Below are 15,509 nucleotides of genomic sequence, written 5' to 3' on the forward strand. Positions count from 1 at the left end.
ATCAGAAATTGGCTAGCTGAAAGAAGACAGAGGGTCGTGGTTGATGGGAAATGTTCAGAATGGAGTACAGTCACAAGTGGAGTACCACAAGGATCTGTTCTGGGGCCGTTGCTGTTTGTCATTTTTATCAATGACCTAGAGGAAGGCGCAGAAGGGTGGGTGAGTAAATTTGCAGACGATACTAAAGTCGGTGGTGTTGTCGATAGTGTGGAAGGATGTAGCAGGTTACAGAGGGATATAGATAAGCTGAAGAGCTGGGCTGAGAGGTGGCAAATGGAGTTTAATGTAGAGAAGTGTGAGGTGATTCACTTTGGAAGGAATAACAGGAATGCGGAATATTTGGCTAATGGTAAAGTTCTTGAAAGTGTGGATGAGCAGAGGGATCTAGGTGTCCATGTACATAGATCCCTGAAAGTTGCCACCCAGGTTGATAGGGTTGTGAAGAAGGCCTATGGAGTGTTGGCCTTTATTGGTAGAGGGATTGAGTTCCGGAGTCGGGAGGTCATGTTGCAGCTGTACAGAACTCTGGTACGGCCGCATTTGGAGTATTGCGTACAGTTCTGGTCACCGCATTATAGGAAGGACGTGGAGGCTTTGGAGCGGGTGCAGAGGAGATTTACCAGGATGTTGCCTGGTATGGAGGGAAAATCTTATGAGGAAAGGCTGATGGACTTGAGGTTGTTTTCGTTGGAGAGAAGAAGGTTAAGAGGAGACTTAATAGAGGCATACAAAATGATCAGGGGGTTGGATAGGGTGGACAGTGAGAGCCTTCTCCCGCGGATGGATATGGCTGGCACGAGGGGACATAACTTTAAACTGAGGGGTAATAGATATAGGACAGAGGTCAGAGGTAGGTTCTTTACGCAAAGAGTAGTGAGGCCGTGGAATGCCCTACCTGCTACAGTAGTGAACTCGCCAACATTGAGGGCATTTAAAAGTTTATTGGATAAACATATGGATGATAATGGCATAGTGTAGGTTAGATGGCTTTTGTTTCGGTGCAACATCGTGGGCCGAAGGGCCTGTACTGCGCTGTATTATTCTATGTTCTATGTTTTATGTTCTAAGTAGTAATTCTGGAAGCTCTGTTTCATTATCTAGGTTTTAAAGAACGTTCCTCTTAAAAGTCCTTCATTTTAATCATAGAATTTACAGTATAGAAGGAGGCCATTTGGCCCATCGATTCTGCACCAACCCTTGGAAAGAGCACCCTACTTAAGCTCAGGCTTCCACCCTATCCCCGTAACCCAGTAACCCCAACCTAACCTTTTGAAATGAAATGAAATGAAAATCGCTTATTGTCACAAGTCGGCTTCAAAAGAAGTTACTGTGAAAAGCCCCTAGTCGCCACATTCCGGCACCTGTTCGGGGAGGCTGGTACGGGAATTGAACCTGCTGGCCTGCCTTGGTCTGCTTTCAAAGCCAGCGATTTAGCCCTGTGCTAAACCAGCGGACACTAGGTCAATCCACCTAACCTGCACATCTTTGGATTGTGGGAGGAAACCGGAGCACCCGGAGGAAACCCATGCAGACACTGGGAGACAGTGCAAACTCCATGCAGACAGTCACCCAAGGCTGGAATTGAACCTGGAGCTGTGAGACAGCAGTGCTAACCACTGCCACCCTGCAGTCCATTTAGAATCGATTTGACTCAAATACTCATACTTGGTCAAGGCAACATGCAAATACTGAATTTGAGTTTATCTATTTGCTGAGCCTCACTATGAAAGCCACAATACAAAATAGATGGATCACAAATAGCTTCTCCCCAATATAGTACAGAGTAATTTAATTATATGACTGATAATCAGGCATTTACTTCAAAGTCTCCAGGCAGATTCCTAATAAGCCTCTTTCGAAATTCTTCTGAAGATGTAATATTCCCTTTTCTCTCCCTTCACAACAGGATGCTGTCCGTCCTTCAATACTGCAGTCACTGACTCACAGAGCAGTACCACAGGAGAGCTGTTCATTCTGAAATAATCATTGCTCACCTGGTCTATAAAATTAGATGCTAGAAATACCTGCTAGAAATTGCATAATGTCTGTAAAATCAATGTTGCACATCTCACCTGGCCCTAGGCTGAGATGACTTCCAACTGCTGAGGAAACATTTGGGTGGAATTTAATGCCTTGACCCGCAGCATATTTACAGATCAAGAGAATGCTGGGTGGGGACCCCGCTGCCTTCTCGCCTCAACCCTGATTGGCAACTAATGCCCAATTAGGGGCCTCATTGCACCACGGGCGGTGCAGTCACAATGAGCAAGATTGAGGGACCTGGCATCAGGAAGGAGGGACCCACTGAGAGCCACTACCTGCCTCAACCCCCATCCTGCCCTTATCTGCAGCCTCATACTCTGGGCAATCCCAGACCTCTGCCTGGGTGCATCGTCAACAGCTACCCACCACTCCTGCTGGCGCTGCCTGCACTGGACATTTACAGACCCCTGGCTGGCAGCTCTCCAAAGACTAGCCTTTCATGTGTTTAAAGGTCCCGTGATCCCAGGAAGGCCTTCCACTGGAGAGGCACTTGATGCTGGCAGGCCTTCTCCAAAGAAGGTGACATGGGGCTCTTGCTGGCTGTCCAGCTGACGAACAAGACCCCTAGCGCATGCATTAAATTCCACCCTCTGTGTCTGTCTGTCTACCTGTCTGGTGTCTGTGTGCGAAACTGTGACTGCGTGTATATGACTGTGTGTCTCAACATGTGTGTACGTATATTGCACATGATTTATGTGGAATATTTTTGAAATTTATAACATTGTAAATTAACATTGTAAATCAAAACTGCAACTAATGCTTTAGGCAGCAGCTGAATGCTCTCTATTGGTGTATTAACAGTGCAAAATTCAGAACTTCAGCAGAAGGTGAAGGAGTTGGAAAAAACTCTACAAATTTCTAAACTAGCAAGGGAAGATGATCTACAGCGCTACCAAAGTGAACAAGAGGATAGGGATAAAATCATTCAGACCAGTAATACAGAAAATGAGTTCCTGATTGCTGAGAGGAATCGAATTGATGCAATACTGCAGGTACTAATGAATAACCAGCATTTCTTTCCAAAATTGTGTTTATGTATGTTCATAAAGCAAAAGGGACAGGGTTATGTGCATATGTCAGATCTAGTAATATGGATGCACTGGCGTATGGACAGTGTCCAGGTTAGACCAGAGTGTTCATCTGTAAATTGTCATGATCCTGGACAGTCTACAGTAATGACTTTAACTTTTTGTGTAAAAATGTTTCAAGTAATTGAGCTATGTGAAGACCTCCTTCAAAGACTCATCCCAGAATCTCTGTCCGTCACACAACTGCAACTTCCATAATTCACATATCCACCATACATTGGTGGTATCCTCTTTCTCTTTCTCTGTCTCAACTTCTCCGATTTTTGCCTTTGCTGTTGGTACTTTATTTCTGGAGTCTCTAGTTTGATGTTGAATAGAGAAAGTTGTGTGTGTGTGTGTGTGTGTGTGTGTGTAATCATCTGGTCTCTGTGCACAAGTGCAGTATCTTGGTCCTTCTGCAAAAAGGGATTTTTTTCTTCTTGTTTTTTTTTTTTCTATTGTCTGAAGTCTTTAATCCCTTTAATGCTTGAAGGTCTCCTTGTGGGTTCTCGAGAAGGAGGGGTGGTTGAGCTGCCTGTAAAATCAAGCTGCATTGTCTGTTGTACCTAAAGGAATCTTCTGCCTACTCTCTTGAACCTTTCAACCTGTTGAAGAATTTCTGCATGCTAAATCAAGCCATAGCCTCCCCTCTTTACAAATGATCAGATGCTAAAGGAAAAACCTGTACGTTTCACTGTGATAAATAATGTGAGCTAATCATTGTCTTCCGTGTGAGTGTGTCAATAGGCTCTTCTCAGTTGGACTGAGCTGACATCATTTGCCAAGTCCTTCAAGTGAGGTGAATTCTGTTAAATGTTACACTCATTGTAAAATCATTGTATGGACAACACTGTGAATTTAAGATTAGACATTTTCTGAAAGGAATTTCTGTCTGCGTTTAAGACAAATGAACCTGATTATGCAGCTAACTTGTGTTTTGGTTATTTGGTATTTGTGCACACGCTGTGCAGAAATTCCACTTGAGTGAGTAACATGATTAGTTCTGCCACGCCATAACTTGTTGGGACTTCTGCCCAGCTCCACAGACCCTCAGCGCAAAAGAATACAGATAATTATTGTAGCCTCGTGCCCCATTTATAATCGTGGCAAGGTTGAATAATGGAGCAGTGATTGTACAGCCACTTAGTGTGTTACAGAACAGTGCTGAGATTTCTGAATAATAAAATATTCAATCGATCAGCAGGTTGCCCGAAGGTAACATTTGTACTATTTGTTCTCCGAATTTCATTGAAATTTTAAACCTCTCAAGTAATAAACTAAGTATTTTGACAGGCAGACAAGAACTGATATTCCGTTGACTAACAGCCTATGCACAAATTACAATTCGAAATGAAATGAGGGTGGATATTACTCACAGTTCAGGAGATAACTTTGTGAATATGAGATCCTCTAACACCAATTTCTATATTTATGCCTTTCAAGGGCAAACTCATCAAGTAGATTGAACCTACACTGGACACTCTGTCCATACTGCAGTGCATCCATATTAGATCCGAGACATGCACATAACCCTGTCCCTCTTGCTATATGAATCCGCATCATCCATTGGCCTCTGCTGCAATGTATTTGAGCTATTCTTGTCCTCTGATGATTGTGGAGCAAAACATGTGGATCTGAATAGTGCGGTTAGTGGTGAAGTAAAGGCACTACTCGCTGACCTCTCAGAAAGGTAGCGGTCTCTGTGCAATTCACCTTGCCCAATTGTCGATTTCATACCGGCTTCAGCTATTAAGGATCTTGGGCATCCAGCAGCAGTAATGTTGTTAAACGGGCTGAGTAGCCTAACACATTAAAGAATTCTAATAGACAGCAAACCAGGAATTATAAAGCAGTGTTTATCTTTCATTCTGTTTGGAAAATAAACATGTGATTTAAGGTATGTTACGATCCGAGGACCAGACGGGGTTCGTTAATGGGAGACATCTGTTGGCTAATATCAGGTGGTTACTGCACGTTATAATGATGCCCTCGGAGGGACCAAGTGTGGAGATGGTGGTCGCCATGGATGCCGAGGAGGCCTCCGATTGGGTGGAGTGGGACTATTTGTGGGAGGTGCTGGGGCGGTTTGGGTTTGGATAACGGTTTGTGGACTGGGTCTGGTTACTGTACCAGGCACTGGTAGCGAGTATGTGGACAAACTGCGTGAGCTCGAAATATGTCAGGCTGCGCCAGAGAAACGAGGCAGGTACGTCCACTCTCCCCATTGCTCTTTGTCTTGGCTATAGAGCTACTGGCAATGGAGCTGAGAGCATCAAGAAAATGGCAGGGGATAGTACAGGGGGTGTGGAGCACAGGGTCTCGCTATATGCGGATGATTTGCTGATGTATATTTTGGACCCGTTGGAAGGTATTGGGGAATTATAAGGATTTTGGAGGAATTCTGCCAGTTCTCGGGTATAAATTGAATATGGGGCAGAGTGAGGTGTTTCCGATCCAAGCGAGGGGGCGGGAGGAGAGGCTGGGGGAGTTGTCGTTTATGGGTGGTGGGTGGCGAGGGGAATTTTCGGTATTTGAGCATGCAGGTGGCAGGGGTGGGAGCAGCTGCACAAGCTGAATCTGGCTTGGTTGCTGGAACAGATGAAGAGTGACTTTAGGAGGTGGGATGCGCTCCCGCTGTCATTGGCAGGACGGGTGCAATCGGTGAAAATGATGGTTCTCCCGAGGTTCTTGTTTGTGTTCCAGAACCGCCTGATTTTTATTCCTAAGGCTTTCTTTAGGAGGGTGAATGCGATGATTTTGTGGTTTGTTTGGGCTGGTAAAACCCCTCGGGTGGAGAAGGTGCTGCTAGACTGGGGTCGGTAGTGGTTGGGGGGGGGGGGGGGGGGGGGGGGCAGTGCAGGCAGGCTCTCCTGAACTTCATAAATTATTTCTGGGCTGCGAACATAGCTATGGTGAGGAAGTGGATAGTGGGGGAGGGGTTGGTATGGGAGTGGATGGAGGTAGCCTCTCGCAGTGATTCGAGTTTGGAGGCATTGTTGACGGCGCCTTTGCCGTTCACGCTGGCCAGGTACTCCACAAGCCTGGCGGGGACAGTGGTAGCACCTGGGGCTGAAGGGGGGGGGGGGTTCGGTTTGTTTAGTTTGTTATTTGCAGCCCTGCTGGTTTGTTTTGATTTGTATTATGTTGGTTGTGTGAATAAATGCCTCAATAAAATAACTCTGGTTAGATCCCAGCCTGGGTCACTGTCCGTGTGGAGTTTGCACATTCTCCCCGTGTTTGCGTGGGTTTCGCCCCCATAACCCAAAGATGTGCAGCGTAGGTGAATTGACCACGCTAAATTGCCCCTTAATTGGAAAAATGAATTGGATACTCTAAATTAAAAAAAAAATAAAAAAAATTTTCAAAAGAAAAGCTATGTTACGATCCCAGTTAATATAACTGGATGGGATGATCCCAGAATGGAACCCTGGTTCAAATGACTTTCCAAGTCAGGGTGGTGAGTGACTTGGAGGGGAACGTGCAGGTGATGGGGTTCTCTACAGGTGGCGGGGTTCCGATGTGTTTGTTGCCTCTGTCTTTCTAGATGGTAGTGGTTGTGGGTTTGGAAGTTACTGCTTACGGAATCTTGGTTGTTAAGTAATGGGTTAAGAGACATTGCAATTAGTTGTCTCATTTATGTTAAGTATCCATTAATTGACACTGATTATGTAAAGAGGCTTTGGGTGACCTCTGTCAGGTGATGTGTAGTTAGAGTTTTGTGCAAAGTCTGTTGGAATGAAATAAATGTGTTGGTGAAAAAGGAACAGAACTTTAGACTCTTCATATCACAGCAACTAAAATGTCTAACATTGGTGAGTTCCTGCAGTGCATCTTGTAGATGGTACACACGGCTGCCACCGTTCATCGGTAGTGGAGGGTTTGAATGTTTGTGGATGGGGTGTCAATCAAGCGGACTGCTTTGTCCTGGATGGTGTCAAGCTTCTTGAGTGTTGTTGGAGCTGCACTCATCCAGGCAAGTGGAGAGTATTCCAACACACTCCTGATTTGCGCCTTGTAGACAGTGGACAGGCCATAGGAGGTGTGTTGCTCACCGCAAGATTCCTAGCCGCTGATCTACTATGTAGCCAAAGTATTCATATGGCTAGTGTGTTCCATTTCTAGTCAATGATATCTCCCAGGATGTTGATAGTGGGGATACAGCGATGATAATGTCACTGAATGTTAAGGGACAATGGTTAGACTCTCTTGTAGGTTATGGCCATTGCCTGGAACTTGTGTGGTGTAAATGTTACTTGCTACTTGTCAGCTTAAACCTCAACATTGTCCAGGCCTTGCTACATTTTTTCGTGGACTGCTTCAGTATCTGAGGAGTCACGAATGGTGCTGAACATTGTGCAGTCATCAGTGAACATCCCCACTTCAGACCTTGCGTTGGGAAGGAAGGTCATTGATGAAGCAGCTGAAGATGGTTGGGCCTAGGCCTGAGGAACTCCTGCAGTGATATCCTGGAGCTGAGATAATTGACCTCCAACCAACACAATCATCTTCCTTTGTGCCAGGGATGACTCCAACCAGTGGAGAGTTTTCCCCCTGATTCCCATTGACTCCAGTTTTACTCGGGCTCCTTGATGCCACACTCTGTCAAATGCTGCTTTGATGTCAAGTGTAGTCACTCTCACCTCACCTCTGGCATTCAGTCTTTTTGTCCATGTTTTTACCAAGGCTGTAATGAGGTCAGGAGCTGGCGGAACCCAAAATAAATATCAATGTGCAGGGAATTGATGTGCAAGTGCCATTTGATAGCGCTGTTGATGATCCCTTCCAGTACTTTTTACTGAAGATCGCAACTAGACTGATGGGGTGGCAATTGGCCGGGTCTGATTTGTCCTGCTTTTTGTGCGCAGAACATACCCGGGCAATTTTCCATATTGCTGGTAGGTGCCAATGATTGAAGTCAATAATCAATACCAATAGATGTGAGTAATTTCAGACCATGAATTCTGCTCTCTATTTGCCAAGGGCCAGTCTGTATCTTGTTTTCATGTTTTTGCTTTAAGACAGCTATCCGTTATGCTGCCATTAACACCTCCTCTGGACCAATGCTTTGTTTCGTTACCGCATCTCTTTTATTTAATCTTCTCCATTCTTTAACCTATCCCAGACCTTTCCTTTCGTTCGATCCCCCCTTGTAACACGATAAAATCCATCACATTTCTATTCCCATCAGTTCAGAAAAAGAATCTTATTCGATTTGAAACAGTAACCCAGTTTCTCTATCCACAGTTGCTGCCAGACCTGTTGAGTTTTTCCAACGCTTGTTTTTAATATCAGATTTTCAAAATCTGCAGTATTTTGCTTTTGTATTACATTGTTGAGTAGCCAACCTGTTTAAGATTTTGATGTTGATAAATTATTTTTTTCCTCCTCAAGAATAACTAATATTTAGAATTTGAATGACTTGGCAAAGAAATCTCACTCCTCCAATAGGAACCACTTGTGCTGTTCCTTTCGGATTATGAACCCTCTTCACTTGCGAGGTAGATTTGGAATAACGCCATCTCTCATGCAACTGGCTTGCAAGGAGGGGCAGGTTTAAAAGATTCAATCCTCTTTAGATCTGAGCATATTCTCCAAATTGATTCAATGACTACCACGTGGGCAACACGGTAGCACAGTGCTTAGCACTGTTGCTTCACAGCGCCAGGGACCCGGATTCGATTCCCGGCTTGGGTCACTGTCTGTGTTGAGTCTGCATGTTCTCCCCGTGTCTGCGTGGGTTTCCTCCGGGTGCTCCGGTTTCCTCCCACAAGTCCCGAAAGACGTGCTGTTAGGTGAATTGGACATTCTGAATTTTCCCTCAGTACCCCAACAGGCACTAGAGTGTGGCGACTCGAGGCTTTTCACAGCAACTTCATTGCAGTGTTGATGTACGCCTACTTGTGACACTAATAAAGATTATTATGAGTACAGGTTTAAAAGTCTATCTGTAGTTGAAGTATTGCATCTGTTGCAATTGGAGCATTATTTTAATTGTGGCAATGTTTTGTTCCTACCCCCCCCCCCCCATCTCCCACCATGCCATCAAAGTGTACCACTCTCCTGTAAAGCCTGCTGAAAGATCATTCACTGGTATGGAAGTACCAGTCTTATTGTGAGGTTATTTTTGCCTGTTCCATCTGTATTGTCAAATGCTACTGTGTCTTGAGTAATATTTGACTATATAGGTTTTAATTAGTAAAAGCTAACCAAATATATTTGTCATAATTCACCAATAATTAGTATTCGCACTTTGAGCAAGCAAAATTGACATATCTGAGAACATAGAACATACTGTGCAGAAGGAGGCCATTCGGCCCACCGAGTCTGCAACGACCCACTTAAGCCCTCCCTTCCACCCAATCCCTGTAACCCAATAACCCCTCCCAAGCTTTTTGATCACTAAGGGCAATTTATCATGGCCAATCCACCTAACCTGCACATCTTTGGACTGTGGGAGGAAACCGGAGCACCCGGAGTAAACCCACCCAGACACGGGGAGAACGTGCAGACTGCACAGACAGTGACCCAGCGGGGAATCGAACCTGGGACCCTGGCGCTGTGAAGCCACAGTGCTATCCACTTGTGCTACCGTGCTGTTCTTGAAGATGTAATGGCATGTAACTGGAGCTGCAGGTTTGTCGTCCATAACATTTTATCTTTTTTTGTATGAAATATTCAGAGGGTAACAAACAGGATTTAAAGTTAACGGTGGATTTTGTCTGCTGATCTGTGATGTTTCCATCTGTTAAAAGAGAAAGGGATTGGTACAAATAAAACAGTAGAAAGTGCTGAAATTTGGGGGAGCTACAATGTTGTACGTGAAATTGCTGTTGTAAAATATTTCCTAATACAGATAATGACCTCTCCTGGCCATTTTCTGAAAAGCAGTCTAAAATTGTGTGTGCATGTGTGCTAAATATGCATTAAATGTTCTGTTAAGCAATATATGGTAGTTTAATGTGTGCGGGAGGATACTGATAAATTAATTGAACCTATCCACATCAAGCATTTGTTTTAAGAACAGATTTGCCAGATGTATGTTCCTTCTGTACTTTGATCTTTGTTTCATTGATTTTTAGTTTTATTTCTTCCTTTCTCTCTCTTAACCCCTCCCCCCACAAAATGGTTTTACTCACCTTGGTATATACGTGCTTCAGCATCAGTGTTCAATGCGCTTTTACTTTTACAAAGAGACTAACTGCAAAGGGGTTACATTTTTATTTCTGTAATTCTGTATGGTGAATATACAAATTTGAAAATAACTTTCTGATGTGGATGAATAATGTTTGACTTGTGTCTCCTATGTTACTGACAATGTTAACTGGTTTTCTAAAACATCTTTGTTGGAAATAGAAGCCATGACTTCAGTGGCAGTAAGTTGCCACTACAAAGTCTCAAAAACAAAAATGTCCAGTCAAGCTGTTATGTGGTGGTCTTCAAAGGGTAAGCTTACCTACCACCTCGAGTAATGCAATATGTATACCCCCAGCAGACCGACTGAGCCGAGATTTAACATCTCCAAAAGACAACACCTCTGACATTCCCTCAGTACTGCAGTGGAGTGTTGTTGGTCTTTGATTTAGTGCTCAAGTTCTGCAGTGAGGCTAGAAACTTTGAGCTGCAAATTTTGAACAGAGTGCTACCGCTGAGTTAAGCTGACACCAAGAAAAATACTAGCATTTCTATAGCACCCTTCATGACTACCAGATGTCCCAAAGTGCTTTACAGCCAATGAACTACTTTTGTTTTGTTCGGTTTTAAACATTTTATACATAAAACAACACAAAGCAAAAAGAATAACAAACCCCCCCCGGCCCCCAACAAATATATCACTCGAAAAATAACCACCATCCCTACTCCCCCTCCTCTTATCAGCTGACGGTGACCAACTCTTTTAAGTGAAGAATAAACAGACCCCATCTCTGATGGAACCCTTCAATCACCCCCCCCCCCCTCCCCCCCCCCCCCCCCCCCCCCCCCCCCCCCCAAAGGTGAACTTAACCTTTTTAAGATACAGAAACTCCATCCGGTTCCCCCCAAAGACACACCGAGGCACATGGGGAGAATCTAACCTCCACCCCAAGAGGAGCCGTCTGCGAACAACCAGCGAGGAGAAGGCTAAAACATCTGGCCCCGTCTGCAGCTCCGGCAGGCCCGACACCTCTAAGTTGGCCCCTAGGGGACTGGGCTCCAAGTCCCAGTGCAAAATCGCCGATATGGTGCTGAAGAACGAACCCCAGAACTTCCCCAACTTCGGACAGGACCAGAACATGTGTACATGAATGGCTGGGCTTCTCCCACAAGTGTCCTCCACCCCATCAAACAACTGGCTCATCCTTGACCTTGTTAGCTGCGCCCTGTGCATAACCTTTAAGTATGTTAACCCCAACCTCTCACACGAGGTTGAGGTGTTCACCCTCTGCAACACCACAGCCCCTCCTCTAGCACCACCCCCAGCTCCTCTCACTTGGCCTTAACCCTCTTCAATGATGCTACATCGTTCTCCAGAATCCTCCCATAAATCCCCGAGAGGATCCCCCACCCCTGCTTCCAACCCCATCAACGAAAACACCCCGTCCAACAACGAGGAGGGTGGTGTCACCGTAAATGTCAGGAAAACCTTTCTTGCAAAATCCCACACCTGCATATGCCTAAAGGCATATCCCTGTAGATTCCCAAACTTCTCCCATCAACTCCTCCAAGCCCTCAAGCCACACCCCGCCAGAAACAAGTCCTTCATTTTCACCACTCCCAGCTCCGAAACCTAGCATCCAGTCTCACCGGCTCAAACGCATCATTCGCTCAGACCGGCACCAACTTAAAATGCTGCCGAAATTTCCTCCATATCTTCAGTGTGGACGCCACCATCGGACTACCCTGGAACAAACTGGAGCACTCACAACCCTGACCCCCTACCCCCCACCCCCCCCTCCAAATCCCCCTCCACTTATCTGTGCTCCTCAGCGTATTGGTCAAGGGTTCTATAAAAAAAAATTTGCTTATTGTCACAAGTAGGCTTCAAATGAAGTTGCTGTGAAAAGCTAAAGCTGAAGTTACTGTGGCTAGTCGCCACATTCCGGCACCTGTTCGGGGAGGCTGTTACGGGAATCGAACCGTGCTGCTGGCCTGCCTTGGACTGCTTTCAAAGCCAGCGATTTAGCCCTGTGCTAAGCAGCCCCATTGCAACAGTCACCAGTGCAAACAAAAGGCAGAACATGGGCCGCCCCTGTCTCATTCCCCTATAGTAAGAAGTCTTACAACACCAGGTTAAAGTCCAACAGGTTTGTTTTGAATCACTAACTTTCGGAGCGCTGCTCCTTCCTCAGGTGAATAAAGTGATGGGTTCCAGAAACATGTATATAGACAAAGTCGAAGATGCAATATGATACTTTGAATGCAAGTCTTTGCAGGTAATCCAGGTCCAGATGGAGCAACTGGAGAGAGGGATAATCACAGGTTAAAGAGATGGGAATTGTCTCAAACTAGGACAGTTGGTAGGATTTCGCAAGCCCAGGCCAGATGGTGGGGGATGAATGTAATGCGACATGAATCCAAGGTCCCGGTTGAGGCCGTACTCGTGTGCGGAACATGGCTATAAGTTTCTGCTCAGCGATTCTGCATTATCGCGCGTCCTGAAGGCCGCCTTGGAGAACGCTTACCCGAAGATCAGAGGCTGAATGCCTTTGACTGCTGAAGTGTTCCCCGACTAGAAGGGAACATTCCTGCCTGGTGATCGTCGCGCGATGTCCGTTCATTCGTTGTCGCAGCGTCTGCATGGTCTCGCCAGTGTACCACGCTTCGGGACATCCTTTCCTGCAGCGTATGAGGTGGACAACGTTGGCCGAGTCGCACGAGTATGTATCACGTACCTGGTGGGTGGTGTTCTTGCGTGTCATGGTTGTACCCATGTCGATGATCTGGCACGTCTTGCAGAGATTGCGATGGCAGGGTTGTGTGGTGTCGTGGTCGCTGTTCTGAAGGCTGGGTACCCCTCTCTCTGGATCTGCAAAGACTTAATTACCTGCAAATGCTCCCATTCAAAGTATCGTATTGCATCTTTGACTTTGTCTATATATATATATAATATATATATATATATATATATATATATATATTATATATATATACACACACACGTTTCTGGAACCCATCTCTTCTTGCATCTGAGGAAGGAGCCGTGCTCTGAAAGTTAGTGATTCGAAACAAACCTGTTGGACTTTAACCTGGTGTGGTAAGACTTCTTACTGTGCTCACCCCAGTCCAACGCCGGCATCTCCACATCATCATTCCCCTATGACTGTGTAGGTTTCTTCCAGTGTTGAAATGTGTCAGCCGTATTGACTGGCCTCGTTTGATCGGTATTCCTCACCAACAAACGTGGCCTGGCTTCCCTCTGCATCCACCCCAGTCACAGACTGCTGACCACTTCCCGACCAGTACTCCACGTTGTGGGAGTGCAAGCTGCTGTTGTGCCGGCCGTTCAACACCTTGACTACTGTGGTATTATAGGTATTACGGTACCCGCGAAGCTGAAGTACCATTGGTAGAACCTATATGCTTGTTATTGGCTAGAGTGTATAATAGCTCCGCCCTGATAGGCGGGGTATAAGAACCCGTGCCGTCCCAGCAGCCCTCATTCTGTACCTGAGCTGCTGGGGGAAACATCTAGTTTATTAAAGCCTTCAGTTGTACTACAACCTCGTTTTAGTGGTCATTGATCATGCATCAATTTAATAAGCTCGATTTTAAGAACAAAGGATGGAGCTCCGAATCAAGCCGGGGTGTCTGCAACTTAGCCCCCACACGGTGAACTCGGCGGCGATCTTTAAGCACTGGCTGGCGTGTTTTAAAGTGTATCTCGAGACGGCAGAAAACGCACCCACGGAAGAGCAGAAACTGCACGTCCCGCACTCCAGGGTGAGCCCGGAGATCTACACCCTTATCGAGGAAGCGGAAGACTTCGATGCAGCAATCGAGCTGCTAAAAGGACACTATATTCGCCCGGTAAACCAGGTCTACGCCCAGCATCTGCTTGCAACAAGACGGCAAACCTCTGGGGAATCGTTGGAGGAATTCTACCGCGCATTCCTGGTGCTGGGCAGAAGCTGCGGCTGCCCGCATGTTTCAGCGAGCGAACACACTGAACTCTTAGTCCGGGACGTTTCGTAGCAGATATGCTTTCATCTCAAATCCGCCAGCGCCTGTAATCCGCCAGCGCCTGTTAAAGAAAGACACCCTGGGTCTTAGGGAGGCACGGGCCCTTGCAGGCTCCCTGGATGTGACCTCCAGGAACGCCCGCGCCTACGTTCCCGACCGCGCGGCAGCCCCCTGGGCAGCGTGGAACCCTGCAGCGGCCGACCCAGAAACTTCCCCCGTTCTCCTGCAGGCCTGCGCTGCAAGGCGGCCTGCCAACCCCGAGGGGCCCCGCTGCTACTTTTGCGGGCAGGCCAAGCACCCCCGCCAGCGCTGCCCGGCCCGCGCATCCACCTGCAGGGGATGCGGCAAAAAGGGCCATTTCGTATGTCAGGCCCGAGCGGTGGCCGCGGTCTCCAGCGGCGAATCCGGACCGCCACCACAAACTTCTCCACGGGCCCCATGTGGCCAGCGGTCGCCGCCACCCCCATATCCCAGGGCCAAGTGCGGACCCCGGGCGCTGCCATCTTGTTCCACGGACGCCACGCTTGAGGGACGGGCGCCGCCATTTTGTGCACCCCTGGCCATGTGCGACCAATGGGAGACGCCATCTTGGATGGGCCCCCAGGACCCCAGCTCGGCCGGCCACACACTGCCTGTACAGATTTCGCAGCTACTACGATTGGCCTCGGTGACTCTGGATCAATCTCGACCTCGAACACACTCAACCGCTACGACGACCGTTTTCATCAACGGGCACGAGACGTCCTGCCTAATTGACTCTGGGAGCGCGGAGAGCTTCGTACACCCCGACACGGTAAGGCGCTGTTCCCTCCACATCCACCCTGTTAATCAATAAATCTCACTGGCCTCCGTTCCCACTCAGTGGAGATAAAGGGGTTTTGTGTAGCAAACCTCACAGTCCAGGGAAGGGAGTTCAAAAATTTCCGTCTCTACGTCCTTCCCCACCTCTGCGTGGCTACACTCCTGGGTTTCGACTTCCAGTGTGACCTTCAAAGTCTGACCTTCCAATTCGGCGGCTCTATACACCCCCTTACTGTCTGTGGCCTCGCGACCCTTAAGGTCGACCCGCCTTCCCTGTTTGCGACCTCACCCCGGATTGCAAACCCGTTACCATCAGGAGCAGACGGTACAGTGCCCAGGACCGAATCTTTATTAGGTCAGAGGTCCAAAGGCTGCTGAGGGAAGGAGTCATTGAAGCCAGTAACAGCCCCTGGAGAGCTCAGGTACTGGTGGTAAAGACGG

The 15,509-nt window shown here is 47.0% G+C and overlaps 1 protein-coding gene across 3 annotated transcripts in view; it reads left to right on the forward strand.

Annotated features, from left to right (window-relative positions):
• Positions 1-15,509, forward strand: part of ccdc171 (coiled-coil domain containing 171) — a 298,637-nt gene that overhangs the window by 16,628 nt on the left and 266,500 nt on the right. For all 3 annotated transcript variants that reach the window (XM_072517495.1, XM_072517496.1, XM_072517494.1), the window contains exon 5: positions 2,845-3,035. In XM_072517495.1, the coding sequence (XP_072373596.1) occupies positions 2,845-3,035 (191 nt within the window). The remainder of the gene's footprint in view (positions 1-2,844; positions 3,036-15,509) is intronic.

Source organism: Scyliorhinus torazame, chromosome 9 (assembly GCF_047496885.1).
Source record: "Scyliorhinus torazame isolate Kashiwa2021f chromosome 9, sScyTor2.1, whole genome shotgun sequence".
Taxonomy (NCBI): domain Eukaryota; kingdom Metazoa; phylum Chordata; class Chondrichthyes; order Carcharhiniformes; family Scyliorhinidae; genus Scyliorhinus; species Scyliorhinus torazame.